Raw genomic sequence first — 23,449 nt, 5'->3', positions numbered from 1 at the left:
GACAGCCGAAATCTCGCGTGAACTCGCAGCGGCGGGTGGGTACGAGAGCGCGGCTACGCGGTAGGCGTGGCCATGTGGGTGGACTGTGGTGGGCGGGCCTCCGGGAGGGGCGGTACCCGGCTCGTCCTCAGGCCCTGAGCTGGCAGAGGAGAGCCAGCGGCAGGACAGGGAGGCTCTGTCCTGAGTGGTGGAAAGAAGGCATTCCTGCAAGCTTGAAGACACTGCGGGTCAGGTGAGCGTCCTTTGTTGTGGGGACCGAGTTCCCCCTCAGACACAGGGTGCCGGCTGCTCTGGGCACGCTACCTACCCTCCAGGAGTTCGCTTGCAGCAGGCATGGGCTGCTTCCCTAGGATCCTCAGCTGACTGAACAGTGTAAACCAAGGTTTAGTACTTTCTCTTCAGTAATGAGCTGGTTTGAGTTATTTTCCATGCTGCACCTCTGTATTGTATGACAAGCCAGCCAGCAGGGCTACCTGCCCTTAGTCAGTGGTTGTTACCGTTTTGTGATTGGATACGTAAGGTATTGGTCTACTTGCGATCAGCCAGTGCAATCGCTGTAAACTCCAAGACAGGCATTGCAAACTGTCGTATTCAGAGCCCGTGTCTTGCGAAAGGACCAGTGCAAAGTCAAAATGCAGGGTCCTGTTCAAAACGAAAGAGACAACTAGCTGGGCACGGTGGGAAATCCCAGAACTGGAGAGTCTGAGCAAGGAAGATTGCCGGGCCAGCCTAGACTCCATGGTGAGACCATGACTCAAAAAATGTTATTCCCCTAAATAAATAAAAAATAGAATTATTAGCACAAGTTTTACCATCTTTCCTTATGTGTGCACTGCCAGTGCATAAGAACTTAATGAGCCGGGCGGTGGTGGTGCAAGCCTTTAATCCCAGCGCTTGGGAGGCAGAGGCAGGCGGATCTCTGTGAGTTCGAGGCCAGCCTGGTCTACAAGAGCTAGCTCCAGGACAGGCTCCAAAGCTACGGAGAAACCCTGTCTCGAAAAAAACAAAAAAAAAAAAAAAAAAAAAAAAACAAAAAGAAAGAAAAGAAAAAGAAAAAAGAATGAAAAGAATGTAATGAGCAGCTGGGTGGTAGTGGTGGAGAATTCCTTTAATCCCAGCACTCAGGAGGCAGACTCTATGAGGCCAGGCCAAGCTGGTCTACAGAGTAAGTTCCACGGTGCCAGGGCTACACAGAGAGACCCTGTCTTGAAAAACCAAAAAAGAAAAAAAAAAGAACTTAATGAGCAGAATTGTTGGGACGTTCACCAGAGAAGACTGCTCAGACATGGGTGTAAACCAATGGAAAGCCTTTATTAGCTGACTGGCAGCCACACTGGGTGTTCAGGATCCCAGTGTAAAACTGAGCCAGGGTGAGCTTTTAAGCACAAAAATCATATCTTGGTTGGCATACTTAGGTAACATGAACAGTTAGCCAAGCGGAACTACGAAAGCTAAAGAGCAAGGTTAGTACATTTAGAAGCTGTCCCAGAACTATGGACTTTGATCCACACTTTTGATAGATTAGGCCTTTGTTTTAGTCTTGGCAGGTGGTGCTATGTTCTGAGTTTTACAGCCTGAATGGCACTTCCATCATGGAGTAAGTTGTGCTCAGGTCTTAGGGCCTACTAAGGTCAAGGGACCCTAGTAAAGAATCACTGCAGTTTGAGGGGTTAGAGAGATGGCTCAGCGGTTACGAACACTGGTTGCTCTTCCAGAGGACCCTGGTTCGATTCTCAGAAGCCATGTGGCAGCTCACAACCATCTGTAACTCAGTTATAGGGAATCCGATGTCCCCTTCTAGCCTCTGCAGGTACCAGGCACGTACATGGTGTGCAGATGTACATGCAAACAAAATATCCATAGTCATAAAGGTAAAAAAAAAAAGAATCACTGCAGTTTGGATTTCTGCTCCATAACTTGTACCAGTTATGAATTGTTACCGTAGCTGTGGAACGATGTACCAAACTAACTCACTTGCCTTCCTTTTACTTCCTGATCCCTACATATTTTGCCTGTAGTCTGGAATTTGTAGAATTGACTATCTGTGGACTCCCCACCATGGCAATCTACCAGGATTAAGTTCTAATGGGACATTAAAAACACCTTATTAGGCCAGGTGACGGTGGTGGTGGCACACACCTTTATTCCTAGCACTTCAAAGGCAGAGTCAGGCCAGCCTCTGAGTTCGAGGCCAGCCTGATGCACAGAACAAGTTCCAAGACAGCAAGGGTTACACAGAGAAACACTGTCTTGAAAAAAACAAAACAAAACAAAGCAAACCCCCTACCTTATCCAGTGGGTGGCCAGGTGGGGCGAGCATACCTTTGCCCTGCGCATGCTTCACTAGCCTGTGAGTTTCCAAACACAGTTCAGATGTTAAGTTGTTAGCCTAGAGACAGAGCTGTTATAGGGAGCTTGCCTAGCATGCATGGTCCTGAGTTCAATCCCTGGCACCATCAAAAACAAACAAACAAAACAAAACAAAACAAAAAAATCAAAACAAGACAGAAAACACAAGCCACCTGTATGTGTAGTTTTTGATATGCATAGACCTATATGAATATGGGGTTCTGTGTGACTGACTGTACAATTTGCACAGCTGTGAAGCCAGACATGTGCTTGAATCTTGCCAGTCTGGTATATCATAAATGCTTACTGGTGAACTAATAAAGCACCCATTGTGTGCAAGATACTTGGAAGAGAGAAGAAATCCAGTCTGGGAGGAAGATGAAGCTTAAGTATGACCAGTTCTAGTAGGTGCTGCAGGGTCACTCTAAACACTTACTTCCTTTTGTCAGATGAAGGGACCACTTCTTCGCTGCTAATTCAGCTTGGGATTGGAGTGCACACTGGATTCATGGCGCTGCTTTTGGGTTCACAGTCCTCTCGATGTAGCCCTGACTGTCCTTTGCATATTTGTGTCTGTTTACTGTGAAGTGCTCTTGCTCTGCGTCCTTGGAAATAGAAGATTATATTGGTTAGGTTATTCGTAAACTAAAGTAAAAATTTGACTTTCAGAATCTAATCATTCTATAGGTTTCCATTTCAATTGGTAACTAAAATTGTCTCTTATTAAAATGATAAAGGAATAATTCAAATGTAAAAAGAAATGAAATTTGACAGCATATCCTATAACATAATTTTGTAGCTTCAAGGGAAAAAATAAACGAACTCCTGTTTGTTGATACTGAGATCTACTTTAGAATAAAATTTGTTCTCCATTTAGAAATACTAATAAGGGTAGTCAGACCAGCAAGCTGGAGGGTGGGTAAAGGAACTTACCATCAGGACTGACTGTCTGACTTCAGTCCCCAGCATCCACGTGTTGGAGAGGGAACCAAGTCCTATAAGTTGTCCTGTGGTCTCCACAGGTGTACTGTGGTGTGCACGTACACACACACACACACACACACACACACAAACACACACATACACAAATAAACAAGTGTAATATTAAAACAACTTAAGTCTAAGACAACTAACTTGTAGTTTAAACGTCAAATAAGAGAGTAGGAAACATGATCAATTGTGTGTTCTATACAGATCTAACAGTGTAGACTCCTGTAAACTGTACGTACATATGCACATGCACACATACAGTAAACCATTTGTTTGTAATCCTTATACAGATCTTTAGTTTCAAGACCATGTTCTTAGACCCTGCATTAGAAAAGCCCAGGTTTGAGCTAAGTATAGCACTCGGGGGAGAGCGTTTTCCTGGCATGCCTGAGGCCCTGCTTCCATCTCAGTACTGAACACAGAAATGAAAGAGAACAGATTCAAGTAGTGTTGGGTTGGGATACAGCACTTAGCTGAGACCCTGGTTTCTACATAAAACACCGCCAGGAAGGAAGAAGGGAGGGAAGAAAATAGAAAAACTAAAAGGAAGAAGAGGGAAAGGACGGTAGAAAAGAGGTCCCCCTGCTCCTGCTCACATGGAATGGACATGACGGTGTTTGGGGCTCTGAAGGAAGCTTGGGGCACTTTGCCCTCCTTACGTAAGTGAACCTCGGTGGCCTTTGCCTTCATCTAGTAACTGAACTCTGCTACTCATTTCCAGAACCCCGGGGACTCTTCCTGCTGGTGCCCTGTGCACTCTCGTGATAGTTAACAATAGCTGCTGTGTCTGAGCGACCTTGCTGAGAAGAAAGGAAATGGCTTGTACTGAGTTTTCTTTTCATGTGCCAAGTCTGGAGGAGCTTGCTGAAGGTAAAAATGATGTTAACCTTGGGATTTTAAGGACTGTTTTGGACAGAACCAAAAGATCCCTGAGATATATATGTAGCTAATTACCTATCTGTATCTTAGTAAAATGGTACTTTTGATACAGAAATTTTCATTTTAGTATCTGTTCAGTATTCATTTCTTTAAAAATTCAAAATTCTGTCTCTCAAAAAATAAAAGAAACTTTTGTAACTTTTTATGCTGTGTTATTTGTAAGCGTTTATGCTTTCTAGCACATCTTTTTTTTTTTTTTTTTTTTTTTTTTGGTTTTTCGAGACAGGGTTTCTCTGTGGTTTTTTTGGAGCCTGTCCTGGAACTAGCTCTTGTAGACCAGGCTGGTCTCGAACTCACAGAGATCCGCCTGCCTCTGCCTCCCGAGTGCTGGGATTAAAGGCGTGCGCCACCACGGCCCGGCTTTCTAGCACATCTTGATCTTAAAATAGAAGTTGTTTAATTTCAAGAGCCTCAGCAGCACAGAAAACTGCACATAGGGGCTGGAGAGATGGCTCAGAGGGTAAGAGCACTGGCTGCTCTTCCAGAGGTCCTGAGTTCAATTCCCAGCAACTACATGGTGGCTCACATCATCTGTAATGAGGCATGGTGCCTTCCATGCCAGTAGTACATTGTATGCTTAATAAATAAATAAATCTTTTTAAAAAATGCACATAGTACCTTAAAGGCCAGTCCTCTCTGCATACTATCATGTATACATAGAGTTTTAAATTTTTTGAAAGATAATTACACACAAATTTAAAATTCATTTTGTTCCCAACCCTAGTGCTAGTTCCTTTTCTGCTTATTCTCCTAGAAGTAATCATCATATCACATTTATAGCGATCCTGTGGCTATCTACTTTGTGCAGTGAAAATTAGCAGAGGGGCCGTGCAGTGGTGGCGCACGCCTTTAATCCCAGCACCTGGGACACAGAGGCAGGCAGATCTCTGTGAGTTTGAGGCCAGCCTGGTCTACAAGAGCTAGCTCCAGGACAGGCTCCAAAGCTACAGAGAAACCCTGTCTCGAAAAACAAAAAACAACAACAACAAAGATAGCAGAGAGTGGTGCAATACTAACAATATTCTTTAAATATATCATCTGGGGCTGGAGAGATGGCTCAGAGGGTAAGAGCACTGGCTGCTCTCCCAGAGGTCCTGAGTTCAATTCCCAGCAACCACATGGTGGCTCATAACCATCTGTAGTGAGATCTGGTGCCCTCTTCTGGCCTGCAGGCATACATGCAGGTAGAACAGTGTATACATAATAAATAAATAAATAAATAAATAAATATTTAAAAAATAAAAAAAATAAATGTATCATCTGCTAAGGTTGAGGAGATGGGTTAGTAGTTAAGAGCACTGGCTCACTATTGTCTGTAATCGCCAGTTCTGTGGGATTCAGTGCCCTCTTCTGGCCTTCTTCAGCCGCAGACACAGAGATGGTACACATACATATACATGCAGGCAAAGCACTCCCACAATAAAAATAAATAAATCATGAAAACAAAATATATGGTCTACTATTGAGTATTGCTCATAGTCCCGAATATACTTCGCCTGCCTCCTGATTCACAGGTTGTTAATTCACTTCCTTAAATTAGCCTACGGCTGTTTCTTATGCTTTGTTTATCTTGTTCCAAGAAGAATTTAAGGAAGTTCCTCCAGTATAAACTAGAGAAGAAAAAAGATGGATGAGCGCACAAACTGAAGCCTCAAACCTTTGGTGTTTCAGCATCTGCCCTTTCCCTGAAATGTTAGGTTCCATTCCGTGGTAGCTTCTGTCTCTGTAACCGACCCTTACTTCTCTTAGCATGCTGTCTGGTAGTTAGCATGTGTTCTTGAAGAGACTGAACCAAACATGTAACTTCTTTTTTTATTGCTTTTTTCTTATAATATATTTTTGATCCTTAAAAATATATCGCTCATGGGATGGATGAGGTGGCTCAGTGGATAAAGGCATTTGCAGCTCAGCGTGACAGCCTGAATTCCATCCCTGGGACCAGCTCAGTGGAAGAAGAGAACCAGCTCCCACACGGTGTCCTCTAATCGCTACGTGCACCTCAGCACGCATGAGCGTGCTTGCTTGTGTGCATGCATGCGAGTGCACATGTCCTATAAGTAAACAAAACACATGTGTTTCTGTTAAATAGACCTGCACTGGAGCGGTCCTCCTTCCTAGCCACCGAAGAACCTGTTCTGGTCCGCAAAACTGTAGCTGTTGTTTGGTTTGGTTTGGTTTTATCTTTTCTTTCCTTCTTATTCCATGTCTGACTGTGTGACTGGCCCCTTCTTTTCTTGCTCTTTCATCCCTCTCGCTCCTAGATCTTCTATTTATTCTCTCTGCCTGCCAGCCACGCCTGTCCTTTCTCCTGCCCTGCTATTGGCCGTTCAGCTCTTTATTAGACTATCAGGGGTTTTAGACAGGCAGAGTTAAACAATACAACATAAAAGAATGTGACACATCTTTGCATCATGAAAATAAATTTTCCACAGCATAAACAAATATAACTAATCTTAAAATAATATTCCACACACAGAGCTCTCGCTCATTTAATTGGTATCAGAGTCTGACTTTCACAAGTATCATTCTTCACTGGTAAGGTTCTATGGGATGCCAGTTATTAGACATACTTTTATAAATTATTATTAAAATATCTCTTGAGCAGAGTCAGGAAGATCTCTGAGTTTGAGGCCAGCCTGGTCTATGTAATGAGTTCCAGGACAGCCAGGGCTATGTAGCAAGACCCCTATCTCAAAAAAACAAGTAAAATAAAATAAAGTTCTAGGAGAAAAAAAGCCCTGGAATGTTAAGACACTGTGCTTTTCTACACTGTATTATGGCATAATGCACCTACAATAAAGAATAGCGTTTGCAGAATGTGAGCACATGTTCTTAGGTATGGTGGTTTGAGTATGTATGGCCCCCATAGACTGCTGTGTTTGGATGCTTGGCACTATTAGAAGGTGTGGCCTTGCTGGAGGAAGTGTGTCACCACTGGGGCGGGCTTTGAGGTCTCAGAAGCTCAAGCCAGTTCTCTGCCTGGTGCCTGGGGATTCGTATGTAGAACTCTCAGCTCCTTCTCCAGCACCCTGTCTGTCTGCACGCTGCCGTTAAATGTTTTATAAGAGTTGCTGTGGTCATGGTGTCTCTTCACAGAAACAAAACCCTAACTACATAACTGCCATTCAAGTCAAAATCTATATTTGGCACCTTAGTGGGCACCCTCACGGACCTTCCGGTCAGCCCTTCTGTCCAGAGGTGACCGTTGTTCATCACCCTCGCGCTTGTGTTTGAAACAAACTGAAGTCATGCAGTCTCTACTCTTGTCTGGCTTCTTTGGCTTGAGGTCTTGTGTGTTGTTTTTATCTGTGGCGCAGTGTCCGTACCTGATCCATTGCTGCCTCAGCTGCTGACTGTACCTCCACAGTTGCCCATGCCTCCCTGCTGCTAGCGTGGCCCCGAGGCCCAAGGTGCCTCTGTCTCCTGCTGCCGCCTCTCAACCACATCTCCACACTGGGAGGCAAATGTAGTTTTAACTAAGTCTCTTTCTTTTCCCCCATAAAGACTCGGGAGCCAGATGCTGGGCTGCAAACCTGCTCACTCAGAGGGGCACAGAAATCAGCCGGCTGACCTTTCTTCTTCAGAAAGAGACTTTTCTCCTGGCCTGTCTGAAACAGAACTTCTCCAACCAGTTGTCCCTCCCTGCTACCTCCTGACTTCCTCTAACTCTCAGTGACTCCAGTCATCCGGTTGCTTGCTCTGCCTCTTGACCTATGGTTAATTTTTTTTAAATAATGCGATCTTGGGGTTCACAGTGTGATAAATACCCCACAACACTTGTCTGTAACTCCACTAAGTATGTCGCTTGAGATTTCATTAGATTTTTTGAGATTTCCTCCTTGAGGGAAGCTAGCCCTTGCTTGGTGCAGTCTGTTTCCTTTCTGCCATCTTAGTTTCTGCTCTGTGGCTGTGAAAAGACACCATGACAAGACATGAAAACCTGTCCTTCACATTACAAAAAAGAGGGGCAGACCCAGGGCTTGGTGAAGGCACCAAGGCAACTCCTACAAAGGAGAACATTTAACTGGGACTTGCTTACAGTTTTAGAGTTAGTCCATGATCTCCCTAAAGGGAAGCCAACAGGCATGGTGCTGGGGCAGTGGTGGAGAGCTTAAATCCTGATGCCCAGGCATGAGAGAGAGAGAGAGAGAGAGAGAGAGAGAGAGAGAGAGAGGCAGGCAGACAGACTCTGGGCCTGATGAGGACTTTTGAAACCTCAAAGCCCACTCCCAGTGACACACCTCCTCCTGCAAGGCCACACCTTCTAATCTAATCCTTCTCAAACAGCTCCACTCCCTAGTAACTAAGCATTCAAATTTATAAGCCTCTGGGGGCTATTCTTCTATAAAGCACCACAGCAAGATTAGTGAATGTGGGTATTTGTATGTCATAGAGTCCATCATATCATCTGATCATGTCAGAGTCTGAGTTTCTTCTTCAGTAAGGCCATTCCTCTGCTGGGGGTACAGGTTAGCGGTAGGCCATGTAGTTTCCACTGAAGCCCTGGGTCCATCCCTCTTTTGGTTTTTGTTTGTTTTGTTTTGTTTTTGGTTATTTATGACAGGTTTCTCTGTGTAGCTCTGGCTGTCCAGAACTCACTCTGTAGACCAAGCTAACAGAGATCTGCCTGCCTCTGCCTCCCTAGTACTGGGACTAAAGATGTGTGCGACCCCTCCAGTCCATCTCTTTTTTATAGTGTAAGTTTGGACTGTGAGTCTAAAAAAGAAACTTTGGAGGAAGATTTAGTATACAGTGGCCAAATTTTTGCCTAACGCTAAATAACACCTTTGCGTGTCTTTTATTAGTTTTGCAGAAGGGGCTGAAGGACAACTTTGCTGATGTCCAGGTCTCCGTGGTTGACTGCCCAGATTTAACAAAGGAGCCATTTGCCTTTCCTGTAAAAGGTGCGTAGTCTTAAGAATACGGCTTTGGTTGTTACACTCTTTTCAGAAGCCTGTTTTCCTCTAAGCTGTTATTACAGCTTTCACTCTCATTTTGGTTTGATTTTCGTGGGTCAGATTTCACTGTGTGCTCTCGTGGAGAGAGGCTTGAGGTGTGTTCATTAGTTATGGAACATGCTCAATAGGCCAAGATTTGAGAGCACAAGAATTTTGTTTTTAACTTCCCAAATGACTTACAAAAATTTCCTTTAGGGGACTAGAGAGATGGCTCAGAGGTTAAGAGCATTGGCTGCTCTTCCAGAGGTCCTGAGTTCAATTCCCAGCCACCACAGGGTCACTCACAACCATAATGAGATCTAGCGTGCAGCATACATGCAGGAAGAACACTGTATACATAATAAATAAATCCTAACAACAAAAAAACTCCCTTTAATTTGTGGTTATTTTATTTATTCAAGCTCAGAAAATACCTGAGGCAAGAGGCCTATATTTGGGGACTGGAAAGATGGCTCAGCAGTTAAAAGTGCTTTTTTTTGTTTTGGTGTTTTTGAGACAGGGTTTCCCTGTATAGCTTTGGAGCCTATCCCGGTACTCATTTTGTAGACCAGGCTGGCCTCATCTGCCTCTGCCTCCCGAGTGCTGGGATTAAAGGCGTGAGCCACAGCGCCCGGCAGTTAAAAGCACTTTTGCTCTTTCAGGGGACTCACTTGGTTCCCAGCACCCACATCAGGTGGCTCAAGCTGCCTCTAACTCCCGCTCCAGAGGATCTAAGGCCCTCTTCCAGACTCCGAAGGGGTTTGTATTCTTGAGCCGGTATCCCCACACAAGCACACATCATATTCATAATTTAAAATTAAATAAGCCTCTTTTTAGGGCTTATGTTTGGTTCATCATTTAAATGCCTAGACCCCTTCAAGAAGTTTGCCAGGTTTGAAGTGAGAAGACAAAGGAGAGAATATGGACTGAGTAAACCAGTCTCAGTATGACAGACTGGATAGACTATGGCAGCCAGCAGCACTCCAAGGTAAGTGCCGCCTCCAGCTTATCAGTGAGGAACTGGAGAGGCTCAGGAAACTCAGAATCAATCATAATGGAGACCAAACGCAGGTGTGTTTCAAAAGTCTAACCTCCTTCCTTATGCCCTCTGGTGATGAGGAAATTAAGGTTAGTGCATTTTCTATTTCTTTTTATTATGTTAATTGACATACTTGGTTAAAAAGTAATCTGCTTGGAATTCTTAGATGCTGGTCCTGCCTATGAATTCTCTTTCCTGGACTTAGCCCCATAATGTACCACTGCCTTAGATACATTGAATAGGAAAGGTCAGTTTCATGTTGAGAGGAGTCTGCTGGGTTAAACAGTTTTTGATTGTGAATAGACCAGATGGCAGTCTCTCTAAGCACCTTGAAACCGTTAGATACCATCTTTAAAACATGTATGTGTGTTAGCACTGTGTCTGCAGATATGACTGTGCACCTCATGCATACCTGGTGCCTATGGAAGCCAGAATAGGACACTGGATCCTCTGAGACTGGACTTCCAGACTGGAGATGGTTGTGAGTGCTGGGCACCGAGCCCAGGTCTTCTGGAAGAGTGTCCGTGCTCTTGACTGCTGAGCCATCCCTCCAGCCCCAGTGAAGTCTTGTGAACAAACAAGCTAAAATCACCTCTCTTCCTCGCCCATGTAATCGCCCGCAGTTTCTGATTTTCATTTTCAATAGAGTAGTTGTTTCTGCAGCTACCCTTCTCTGTCTAGCCATCTCTTCACGATGCTTTTTCCAGGATCTTTTCCCAGCCTTCACCTATTTTGTATACTTTTTCTGAGTTTTTCATCTAATCTTTTCATTTTAACCAGGATCTAGCATCTTTGAAATCTGTCTCAACTAGCTCTCTAGGACTTTTCAGTTGTGTGTGGTGCATCCCTGCCACAGTCCTGCAGCCGTCACCATCTCTCTCACTCAGTGCACAGTCAATGGGTAATGTCTGCTCTCCACAGACACAGACTTTTTGCATCTCATATACGAGTATTACATGTACTTCAATTAACGATAGCCTTGCTATCTCTCCTCCATGTAGCAGGTGATTACATAGACTTCAATGAACAATACCCTTGCAAGACTTCTCAAGTAAAAGATAATTTTTAATCTGCTTTGAAAAAGTGCCTTCTCCAAAATTGTGTCTCATTTCACTGTTATAACAGTTACTAAAAATGTTGGTCGAGGGGCTGGCAAGATGGTTCAACACTAAAGGCTCTTGCTGTCAACCCTGTTGAACCGAGCCCAGTCCCCAGAATCCACATGGTGGAAGGGGAAGACTCCCACAGTTGTGCTCTGACCTCCACCACCACACACATGCAAAATAAATTAATAAAGAAAAAATGGAAGTGGAGGGACTGGAGAGATGGCTCAGTGGGTAACAGCTCTTGCTGCTTAAGCATGAAAACCCAAGTTCAGATCCCAGCACCCACATAAAAACCTGAAGTAGCCATGTGTACCTATGACCCTAGCACTCTGGAGCAGACCCAGAAGCTTGCTGGGACTTCCTCCAGGTTCAGTGAAAGACTCTCAAGGAATAACGTAGAGGGAGATAGAGCAGGTCACCAGCATCCTTCTCTGGTTTCTACTTGTGGCATACCTGTGCAGTGTATGCACATAAACATTTGCATATACCACAGACACATACAGCACATGGTATATACACATACAATCAATCAATAAGTAGATAAAATGTAAGTAGAGAACCCAGGGAGGGGCAGTTTAGTGGCAGGGTATGATTTTAGCCCTGGGTTTAAACAACAAAATACACAACTACAGACATACACACTAGAAACTCCTAGCATCCAAAGGTTGTCTATCATACCTGTTATTTGTAAAAACAACTTACAGAAAGATTTCTCAGCATGGATCTAAAAAAATTCTACCAGAGAAAAATGTTTTAAAAATTTAAAAATACGGGGCTGGAAAGATGGCTCAGAGGTTAAGAGTACTGATTGCTCTTCCAGAGGTCCTGAGTTCAATTCCTAGCAACCACATGGTGGTTCACAACCATCTATAATGAGATTTGGTACCCTCTTCTGGCATGCAGGCATACACGGAAGGAGTGTTGTATACATAATAAATAAATAAATCTTTTAAAAAAATTTTAAAAATACAAATATGCCAAAATAACATTCTTTTAAAATAAAAATAAAATTTTTATGCCCTTACTGGGGGGAGTTCTTTTGTTTTTGTTTTTCAAGACAGGGTTTCTCTGTAGTTTTGGAGCCTGTCCTGGAACTAACTCTTGTAGAACAGACTGGGCTTGAACTCATATAGATCCGCCTACCTCTGCCTCCTGAGTTCTGAGATTAAAAGCATGCACCACCACCGCCCAGCAATGGTGGTAGATTTTTAAGGGGTTAGTCAAATGAATTCTAGAAACTGCCCACAAGCTGGCCCCTGCCCTCTCAATAACCAATTGTCGATGTGCCACCAGCTGCCCAGCCGTGCTCAATGCTGCTGTCAGTGGCATTTGAATCAGGTCCGAGCAGGGGCCACATGCATCTTCTCATGCCGGTTAGTTCCAGCACCGAGATTCTCTTACATCTGTTCCTTAGCGTCTTCTGGAATCTTCTGCTTGAATGATATGCTTGCCTGCTTTTAAGATGGCTTGTGTTTTCTAGGCATCTGTGGGCAAACTAGAATTGCAGAAGTAGGAGGTGTGCCTTACTTAATGCCTCTTGTCAACAAGGAAAAAGTAAGTATTCACAGACTGCAGAAACTGGGTTGGCTCCTGTTTGTCACTAAGGCCACTGGCGAGTGTGACAGGCAGGCAAGGAAGCAGTGGATTGTTATAAAACATAAATCAGGAGAATGTTATAGTACAACTTCAATAACTTTTTCCTTTTTATAGGTTTATGATCTAAATGAGATTGCAAAAGAAATAAAGCTGCCTGGGGCTTTTATCCTTGGAGCAGGGGCAGGCCCATTTCAGACGCTGGGGTTCAATTCTGAGGTCAGTATGTGAATAGCATTGTTAGTTTGTTCATCGGACATTTTAGTTATTCAGTGGCCTGTCAAAAGCTACTTTTAGCTGGGAGTGCTGGCTCCTCTCTGTAGTTCTAGCACTTGCAGGAAGACTGTGGAAGTTCAAGACTGTCATAGGCTACATAGTGGATTCCAAGCCAGTCTGGGTTACAGTGGAAGAATCTGTCTCAAAGGAAAAACAAAACAAAACCGTTCACCTTCTTTTTGAGTGAGTTGTAAGTGGTTGATGACTCTCCAGGTTTGGGCCAGGTGGACACTCCAGTTGATCCGGTGCCAATGAAGCACCTATCTTTACTTCTGATTTTTTTAGAGAACAGGTTAACCCCCAAAGAGGGGTGTGTGTGTGTGTGTGTGTGTGTGTATGTATGTGTGTGTGTCTATTTATTTATTTATTTGGCTGAATCAGGCTATGGAGTCCAAACTGGCCTCAAACTCACAGACCTCATTCACCTGTGCAGTTCTGGGACTGCCATGTCCACTGAACACCTAGTGATTTTTATTCTTTCATATATTAGGATCCTTACTTATTTGTCCAGTTCTGGGACTGCCGTGTGCACTGCACACCTAGTGATTTTATTCTTCCATATATTAGGATACTCACTTCTTTGTCCAGTTCTGGGACTGCCGTGTGCACTGCACACCTAGTGATTTTATTCTTCCATATATTAGGATACTCACTTCTTTGTCCAGTTCTGGGACTGCCGTGTGCACTGCACACCTAGTGATTTTATTCTTCCATATATTAGGATACTCACTTCTTTGTCCAGTTCTGGGACTGCTGTGTGCACTGCACACCTAGTGATTTTTATTCTTCCATATATTAGGATACTCACTTCTTTGTCCAGTTCTGGGACTGCCGTGTGCACTGCACACCTAGTGATTTTATTCTTCCATGTATTAGGATCCTCACTTCTCTGCAAATCCTTGTTGTCATATAAAAGCAGCTCTGGATTCAAAGAGAAATAATGGGGGATAGCTCCATGTTAAAAATCAAATACTAAGAAACTATCAGAATGAACAAAGACTATTTAGAAAAGCTAGTGGCTAGTACTGGTGGTATGACACTAGTGTATGCCATGCATACTACATATGGTGTCTCATAACATGCTTTGCGCCGTTTGTACTAAACTCAGTACTGCTACATATGCCTTATGATAGCAAGCTACCGCTGTTTGTTTATATCTCATGATGATGAGACCAGACTGCCATTCCCTTTGAACCTCATCACACAGAGTGATTGTTCTAAATCACAGAACCTCTCGTGCAGAAGCAGTGAAATAATTTTCCCCAGTGTTCAAGATAGAAAAAAAAAAGAAGTTAAAGCCTATAATTAGACATCTTGAACCATGCTTCATGGCTCAAACCTGTAATCCTAATATTTGAGAGGCTGAGCAAGATTACTACAAATTTGAGATCAACCTGATCTGCATAGCCAGCCAGGGCCACAGAACATGGCCCTATCTCAAAATATAAATATTTAATAAATAAAAAGGCATTTTCCCAGATGTTATGCCAGACACAGTAATACTAAAATTGAGGCCCGAGGATTGTTCCTAAGTTTGTGCCTTCCATGCCAGCTTAGCCTTTATAGCGAGTTACTGGGTACGTAGCAAGAGTTGTTTATAAAACTGGGCATGGAGAAGTGGCTCGGAAGTTAGAGGGCCCAAGTTCAGTTCCAAGCCCCCACATGGCAGCTCACAACCATCTGTAAGTCCAGTTCCAGGGGTCCAGTGCTGCCTTCTGACTTCTGTGAGCACCATATATGACACACATATGTGCAGCCAAAACATTTATACACATACAATAAATGAAAATTCAAGCTGGGCTGTGGTGATGCACGCTTTAATCCCAGCACTTGGGAGGCAGAGGCGGGCGGATCTCTGTGAGTTCAAGGCCAGCCTGGTTTACAAAGCGAGTTTCAAGACAGGATCTAAGGCTACAGAGAAACCCTGTTTCAAAGAACCAAAGTAAATAAATAAATAATTAATTAAAAAAACAAAAACAAAGTGAGTTATGGGACAGCCAGGACTGTTATACAGAGAAATCTTGTCTCCGGAAAAAAAAAATAAAAAAAAAAAACATTTTATAAGATGTTTGTGTTAGATTTCCACAGCCGTGACAAAATAAGGATCACTAAAAGGAAACACTTGTTTGGGTTCATGGTTTCAGAAGTTTCCATCTGTGGCTGATTTTCCCAACTGCTCTGACCCTTTTGGGAGCTACAGTAGCATAGGGAGGAAGACACAGTGAAACAAACTACTCTCTGTATTGCCGCTGGACAGCAGAGTGGGGAAGGGGGCAAAGCTTCCCCAACCATGAATCCCACAGAGGGATTAGTCTGTTCCTGTGGTACAAGGGAATGATTGTGCTGTTGTATGATTATAATTTGAAATAAGGGCAGGGAATATAGGCCAGTGGTAGAGCCCTGTTCTAGCACAAACAAAGCCTGGCTTCAATCTCCAGCACCTCAAAAATATGTGACTATGTTGAGAAAGAGACCTGGGATAGAATTTGTTAGAATCTGAAAGAAAACATTTCATTCGTTAATACAGTAAAATTGACTTTTTTTCCCCCCAGTTCATGCCAGTAGTTCACACAGCAAGTGAACAGAACCACCCTGTGAACGGAAGTTACTTTGCCCGCGTTAACCCTGCAGACGGAAAGTGCCTGCTGGAGAAGTACAGCCAAAAACATCACGATTTTGGATGTGCACTGCTGGCTAATCTTTTTGCCAGTGAGGGCAAACCTGGCAAGGTGATTGTGCCCATCATGACACTATTCTTTGTCTTGTCAGCTAAAAATTGGAGTTTTTATTGCCCCCAGTATAATTCTCCCCAGAAAATCAGATGTGCCAATGCCAAAACTTTTATACAGCTTAATTAATTAAATAAAAATTTCAGGACAGTACAGGGAAAGACAAAATCTTTTTTAAAACCAAAGTTCAGAATATTACTTAGTGACGAGCACGCTTTTCTGAGTAGTAGAATAAGATACTAACCCAGTGCGTTGCACCTGTGTGAAACGTTGAGAGCACACCTACGTAAGGTACAAATAGGCATTTGTTTCAGAAGAGCCCACATGGTACTCGAAGTGGTGGGAACAAAACAAGAAAAGGATGGGAATGAATGCCTGCTTGACCTCAGTATTAACCTCTGTGAGGACTTAGATCTTGAAAGAGGAGCCACGTCAGCTACTTGAGAAATGAAATAGAATCTAAAAGGATATGGAAAAACCTCCTCCAGAATCTTACAGGAAGTGAGGCCTTGTAAACATGTCTACATGTCTTCAGCCCCCATTACCAGAGATGAATCCGGGTAAGCCCAGTAATCTTCCCCAGGTAAAGTTCCCCAGTAAATTTTCCCCAGGTCTCCAGAGTTCAGCACAGGACTCATGAGTAAGATTATCACACATAGTCACACATGGCTGGGTGTGATTTAATTAAGACTCACAGCACTGAGACACCTCGCTCTAATCTGTGCTGGGCAGACAGGAATACTGACCTGGCGGCAGTGGGTGTCATAGTGGTACACTGAGGTAGTTATCTACAAAGAATTTTACAGTTTGTGCTGTGTGTGCACTATTTCACCCTCTGCAGGTCATCAAGGTGCAAGCCAAGAGAAGAACAGGAGAGCTTAACTTTGTGACTTGCATGAGGCAGACTCTGGAGAGCCACTACGGAAACAGGCCCGTGGGGATGGGAGGCACCTTCATCGTGCAGAAGGGGAAAGTCAAGGCCCACATCATGGTGAGGACTCTGCGCCTGCCTGCCTAGACACACAGCTTCTCACGGTTTCAGGGGAGGGGAGAGTATCACTGTATAATTCAGGCTAGTCTCAAACTTACTAAATAGATTATATAGGCTTTGCCTCAGCCTCCAGAGTGTGAGGATTACAGATAGATGCCACCATTCATGGTAAAGTTTTTAATTTTCTTTTTCTTTCTTTTTTTTTCTTTTTGGTTTTTTGAGACAGGGTTTCTCTGTAGCTTTGGAGCCTGTTCTGGAACTAGCTCTTGTAGCCCAGGCTGGCCTCAAACTCACAGAGATCCGCCTGCCTCTGCCTCCTGAGTGCTGGGATTAAAGGCGTGCGCCACCACCACCCGGCAAAATTTTTAATTTTCACATGGCCCAATAAACCATGATCAACCCCAATCATAGGAATTTTCCCCTGTGGTCTTTGCTCCATCGAAGGTAATTTACATATGCTGCAGAGATCACCTTCATCCTTTTGCGTATGTGTCCAGTTTTCCCATTGTCTGACGCTTGTCACTCTTGTTCAAAAATCTTTCACCCAGGACGGGAAATGAGTTGGTAGTTAAGAGCACTTGCTGCTTTTCAAGAGCACCTGGGTTCAGTTCCCATCCCCCACATAGTGGCTCACTACCTTTATTAACTCTAGTTCCAGGGGATCTTATGCCATCTTTGGGATCCTTGGGCACCAGGCATGCGCATGACGCACGCACATCATGCAGGCAGAACATGAAAACACATAAAAAGAAAAATAAATACCTTTTTAAAATGAAAAAATCATTTGCCCCCACTCTACCCCACCCCATGCAAGACTTTGTTTCTGGCTTCTCCATCCTGCTGCGTTGATCTCCATGTGTTCTGGTTGGTTTTTTTGTCAGTTTGACATAGGTTAGTTACCTGGGAAGAGAGAACCTCAACTGAGGAACTGCTTCCATTAGACTGGCCTGTGAGCAGCTCTGTAGGGTATTTTCTCAAGTAATGCTTGATATGGGAGGGTCCGGCTCACTATGGGCAGGGTGGTATAAAAGAGTAGGCTTTAGCCAAGCGGTGGGGGAGCATGTCTTTAATCCAGCACTCAGGAGGCAGAGGCAGGAGGATCTCTGTGAGTTTGAGGCCAGCCTGGTCTACAGAGCGAATTCCAGGACAGACTCCAAAGCTACACAGAGAAACCCTGTCTCGAACTCCCCCACCCCACCCCGAAAACAATATAAAAACCAAGCCTAGCAGGCCCTGGAGGGCAAGCCAGTAAGCAGCATTCCTCCATGGTCTCTGCTTCAGTTCCTGCTCCCAGATTCCTGCCTGGAATTCTGCCCTGACTTGCCTTCATGATGAACTTTAACCTGTAAGATGAAATAATCCTTTCTTGTCAAGGTCTTTAGTTGTGGGTTTTTTTTTTTTTCACAGCATTGGAAAGTAACAGGTAGAACATGCCTATCTGTGCACCTGGCACCCTGTTAACTGCAGTAGCCTTGTACATTTAAAAGCTAAGAAGTGAAAACTTCTCACTTCTTTATAGAATTATTTTTAAAATTTCACTGATATTGAAAATTTAGGTGGATTTTCCACTTAAAAAGAAATAAATCATTTAAGTAGCACTTGTTTGGTGGTACACATTTTTTTTAAATATTTATTTATTTATTATGTCTGTGTGTATCTCTGCAGGCCAGAAGAGGGCGCCAGACCTCATTACAGATGGTTGTGAGCCACCATGTGGTTGCTGGGAATTGAACTCAGTACCTTTGGAAGAGCAGGCAATGCTCTTAACCAATGAACCATCTCTCCAGCCCTGGTGGTACACATTTTTAATCCCAAGACTTGGGCAGGTGGACCTTTGTGAGTTCCAGGTCAGCCAGAGATATATTGTGAGACCAGCATTTTTTTAAAAGATGTATTTATTTATTATGTACACCTTCATGTATACCTGCAGGCCAGAAGAGGGCATCAGATCTCATTACAGATGGCTGTGAGTCACCATGCGGTTGCTGGGAATTGAACTCAGGACCTCTGGAAGAGCAGTCAGTGCTCTTACCCTCTGAGCCATCTCTCTAGCCCAAGAGACCAACATTTAAATAGCAATTACATTGATTTTTCTCTGCTGTGTTTTTTGCCTCACAGTCATCCCTAGCAATGATGAGTTTTGTTCCTGGGTTTTGCTTTTATAGGTTGGGGTGGAGTTCTAGGGATAAAGTCAAGGCCTTACACCCATGAGGCAAGGACTGTAGTGCTAAGGCACTCTCAACCCTGGACCAAGTTCTTAGTCTTCGTGAGTACTGACAGCTCTGTCTTCAGTCATCTTTACCTTCCCTAAACACAGTGCATTCTTCCATTCCCAGTTCTCTGTGTTTATTACTGTGTGTGATGTATGTGTGAATGCAGGGGCCCACGTGTGGAGATCAGAGGACAGCTTACAGAGGCTTGTTCTTAGGGTGAGCCACCTGCTCTGGAGGCCTGGTGACAGAAGGAGAAACAAGCTCTGTGTAGCTGTCATCGACCTCCACGCTGACTCTGTGACACACCCCCATCATGTGCACATACATTAACTGTTATGGGTTTTGTCTCTTTAAGAGGCAAGCCACGCCCACTCCCAGCTATCCCTGCTCCCCTCTCCCCGCCATCTTGGATCTCTTACTGTCTCTTCCTGGGGTGCGCTCACTTCCCTCTCTCTGCTTCCCCTCTTCTTTGTCTCTTTCTCCTCTTCTTTTCTTTCTCTCTCCTCTAAGTAATAAATATCCATTTCTATTCTGTATGATGTGTCTATGTGCCTTCTACCCGCCGCCTGCTTGCACCCACCAGCCTGCTGGGGACAGGTTGCTCTGTGGGCCTGCCTACTGCCGCCAGGGACCCGCCACCATTTACCACTGCCAGCTGCTCAGGACTCGCCAGCATTTTTAAAATTAACAATCTCTTCTTAAATAGAAAATGTTTTTTTTCTTCCATCGTAAGTTTCAGGGATCATGTTCAGGTCACCATGCTTCCATGGCAAGGACTTTACCCGCTGAAGCAAACTGCTGGCCTCACTAACTTCTTTCAGCGGTTTGGATAGTTTCCTCTGTGGTCTCTCACCTTGTTTAAGCATATTATGAGGTATTTATTCTCTTTAAGGCCTCTGCCGACTTGTAGTGCCTATTTCTCCATCCACCCACTTGCTGTTCCTGGCAGCAGTTATGAGGCTGTAGCTCAGTTTAGAGGCCTTGACTAGTATGTGCAAGGCTCTAGGTTTGATCCCTACCACTGGAAAAAAAAAAACAAAAACAAAAACAAACCCAAGACTAGGGTGGAAGGATTGGAAAGGGAGAGCCAAATAGCTCTGTGATAGAATGCTTGCCTACAAGGCAGGAGGTCCTGGTTTCAACCCCAGAACTATAGAAGAAAAATATTAGATGGAGAGGCTGGGGCCATGGCCCAGTGGTACAGTACTTGCATAAAGTATCAACAAGTCTCCAGGTTCAATTTCCAGTATCACAAAAAAATAAAATGAAATTAAAATCGAAAACATATACAACTGAAGAAAAGTAAAAAGAGATAGTAATTGCCTCATTCCTTCATTAACTTAGGAATAAGTTTTAGCTTGTATAAATTGGTTGGCTATCCATAAAACTGGGGTATATAATTAATGCCAAAACCAGTCAGTGAAATGTATAAAATTTACAATGAGATCATACTTTAAGCATTTTTAATTCTCATTTAATATTCAGTGTGTTTTCCTGTTTAACCATTTTTTGTTTTGCAGCCAGCAGAGTTTTCTTCCTGCCCACTGAACTCCGATGAAGCAGTCAATAAATGGCTACATTTTTTTGAGATGACAGCCCCTTTGGTTTGCCTGCCAGTTTTTGTCTCCAAAGATCCGGTGAGCTTCACCTGCCACTTATTGCTTTGTTTGCTTGTTTTGTTATTGTTTTACCTGCCATTTGTTTGTTGTATGTGTGAACAGGCATTTTAAATTACACAGAAATTGTTCTATTAAATAATAAAAGATCTGGGTGTGGTGGAACATGGCTTTAATCCCAGTACTTCCTAGGCTCTCTGTGAGATCCAGGCCATCCCAGGCTATAAACTGAGACCCTGTCTCAAAAGCAAATAAATAATAATGATAAAAGCACAAGATTTGGGTCTCTTACCATTGTGTTTGGTGCTCATCATATGCTAATGCTACAGGCTGGAAAGAAGTGCTATCAGCTAATTCAAAGAAAGTGTCTGCCAAAGTGGTGATGGGAAGTCCTTTGGAGCCAGTGACTTTAGTTAAGATTTTATCTATACAATACTGTAAAATGATCAGTTAAAAGATGACCAATGACAACATTTTGTAGTAGCAGAAACATCGTCACTGTGTCGGTTGACACATTGAGTCCCTGAGCAGAATGCCACATAGGTATGAATGAAAGCCAGAACATTTAAGCTCTCAGAGGCAGCAATCTTAAGCTATATTGTAATTTTGTAAAGAAAAAAAAAAAACTAAGCCGGGCAGTGGTTGTACACACCTTTAATCCCAGCACTCAGAGGCAGAGGCAGGCGGATCTCTGTGAGTTCGAGGCCAGCCTGGTCTACAAGAGCTAGTTCCAGGACAGGCTCCAAAAGCTACGGAGAAACCATGACTCGAAAAAAAAGAAAAGAAAAAAACTAAACTTTATTACTTTTATGTGTATGGATGTTTTGCCTACAAGTATGTCTGTGTATTACATGTGTGCTTGATGTCCCTGGAAGCCATAAGAGATTCAGATTCCCTGGAACTGGAGTTCCAGGTGGTTCCAGTTGCCGTGTGTGTGCTGAGAACTGCACCTGGTCCTCTGGAAGAGCAGCCAGTGCTCTTACTGTTGAGTCATCTTCCCAGTCCCCTGATTGTTAATTTTTAAATAAGCATTTTGCAGAACAGTGTAGAAAGCTCCAGTCTGAATAAAAACATTAAAGTCTTCCCAGAACATACAGGAAGTTGCTTACATCTGCTGCCTTGAGGAAAGGAAAGGCAGAAAAAGAGAGAAGTTACATTTCGGTGACTGTTACTGGCTGTACCTCTTGCCTCCTTGCCTCCTTGGGTTTTCTTACCATGCGATTCCATTGCTTACTTAAACACTAGTCAGCTGGAGATGTAGCTCAGTGACAGAGTCCTCACCTGGCACGCATGAGGCTCTGGATTCAAGCACCAACACTACAAAAAATTTAATTGCAGGCTTAGTGATAGATCCTATGATCTGTCCTTCAGGAGACAGCAGGTAGGAAGACTGGGAGTTCAAAGCTAGTCTCAGCTGTGTAGTAAGTTCCTAACTCAAGGAAGCAAAAATAATTTTAAGAAACTTGTAAAAAGTAACAAAAGGCTTCTCCTCCTTAAAGACATTGTAATCAAAATAACTTGACTCCCATACTAACAGACTGTCTGTTGTCCTAGGGACTTGATTTGCGACTGGAGCACACCCACTTCTTCAGCCATCACGGAGAAGGCGGACATTACCACTATGACACTACCCCAGACACGGTGGAGTATCTTGGCTACTTCTCACCTGCCCAGCTCCTCTACCGAATTGACCAGCCCAAAGAGACCCACACGTTTGGGAGAGACTAAAGCAACTGATGCTTATTTAGATGGAGAAATGATTATCTAAATTTAAATCACTAACTCCTAACTCAGGAACTGATACTAATTCAATAAATCCAGTAGAGGGACTGGAGGAGAGTTTTTCCCTAGCAAGCAAAGCTCCAGCTTAATCCCTAGCACAGAAGAAAAACCATAAGTGATTTCACTATGTCAACACTATTTCTATGGCATCTGAACTGCAAGGATATGGATACATGATACTTATGCTGCTTTGCATCTCCATGTGAAGGAGATTATTGGGAACAAAGGTACATAATTAGGCATACCTCTTGCCTTTTCCTTAAAATGGAACCTTATGCCAGGCCCCCAACATGGACTTAACAGGATGGTTTGGGGGGATATAGGAATCCAGAGATCTGTTTGTTCCTCTTCCCAGTGTGATTACATTCAAGAAATCTTTTATGCTTTTCAAAACAATGACACTATTATTTTGTGATAGTCGTTAATGTGTGCTGATGGAGCCTAGAAAGCTCCTTGCTGTTCTGTATTATAGAACCTGTCATCATTAGCCAGAAATCCACTCTCCAGCCTTGAAAATCTCGACACCCAGTGTGGGTGGAGAACTCTTTAGAATCAAGCCATAAATGTTCTGATTGTTTACTTTGTAATGCACATACCTTGTGAGTATAAATCTCCAAATTATTTAATAGACATGATTTTGAGGCAAAACTAAATAAAATCATTTAATATATTGTTTCTTCTTACTATCTTACCTCTACAAAAACAATACTACAGTTCTTTTTAAAATGTGTATGTGTATGCTACATGTGTGCATGTCCTTGTGTATAGGTGCATGTGAATGCATGTGCATGTGGAGGTCAGAGGTTATGCCCAGTATCTTTTATTTCTCTCTGCCTTAATTATTAAGGCTGGCTGAACCCAAAGGTTGCTTACTGAGCTAAACAAATTA

The 23,449-nt window shown here is 43.4% G+C and overlaps 1 protein-coding gene across 1 annotated transcript; it reads left to right on the top strand.

Moving 5' to 3' along the window:
* Positions 1-74: 74 nt before the first annotated feature.
* On the top strand, positions 75-23,231 carry CUNH11orf54 (chromosome unknown C11orf54 homolog). Its single transcript, XM_041657142.1, has 9 exons — positions 75-232; positions 4,061-4,209; positions 9,084-9,182; positions 12,841-12,914; positions 13,071-13,172; positions 15,782-15,958; positions 16,800-16,949; positions 20,683-20,799; positions 22,333-23,231. The coding sequence occupies exons 2-9, from the start codon at positions 4,155-4,157 to the stop codon at positions 22,504-22,506; spliced, it is 948 nt and encodes a 315-aa protein (XP_041513076.1). The 5' UTR covers positions 75-232; positions 4,061-4,154; the 3' UTR covers positions 22,507-23,231.
* The last annotated feature ends 218 nt before the right edge of the window (positions 23,232-23,449 follow it).

The sequence above is a fragment of the Microtus oregoni genome, unplaced genomic scaffold (assembly GCF_018167655.1).
Source record: "Microtus oregoni isolate MIOR12 unplaced genomic scaffold, Mior012 000008F_ref0000371, whole genome shotgun sequence".
NCBI lineage: Eukaryota > Metazoa > Chordata > Mammalia > Rodentia > Cricetidae > Microtus > Microtus oregoni.
The sequence above is the reverse complement of the archived record's forward strand: the minus strand, read 5'-3'. Positions and strand labels throughout refer to the sequence as shown.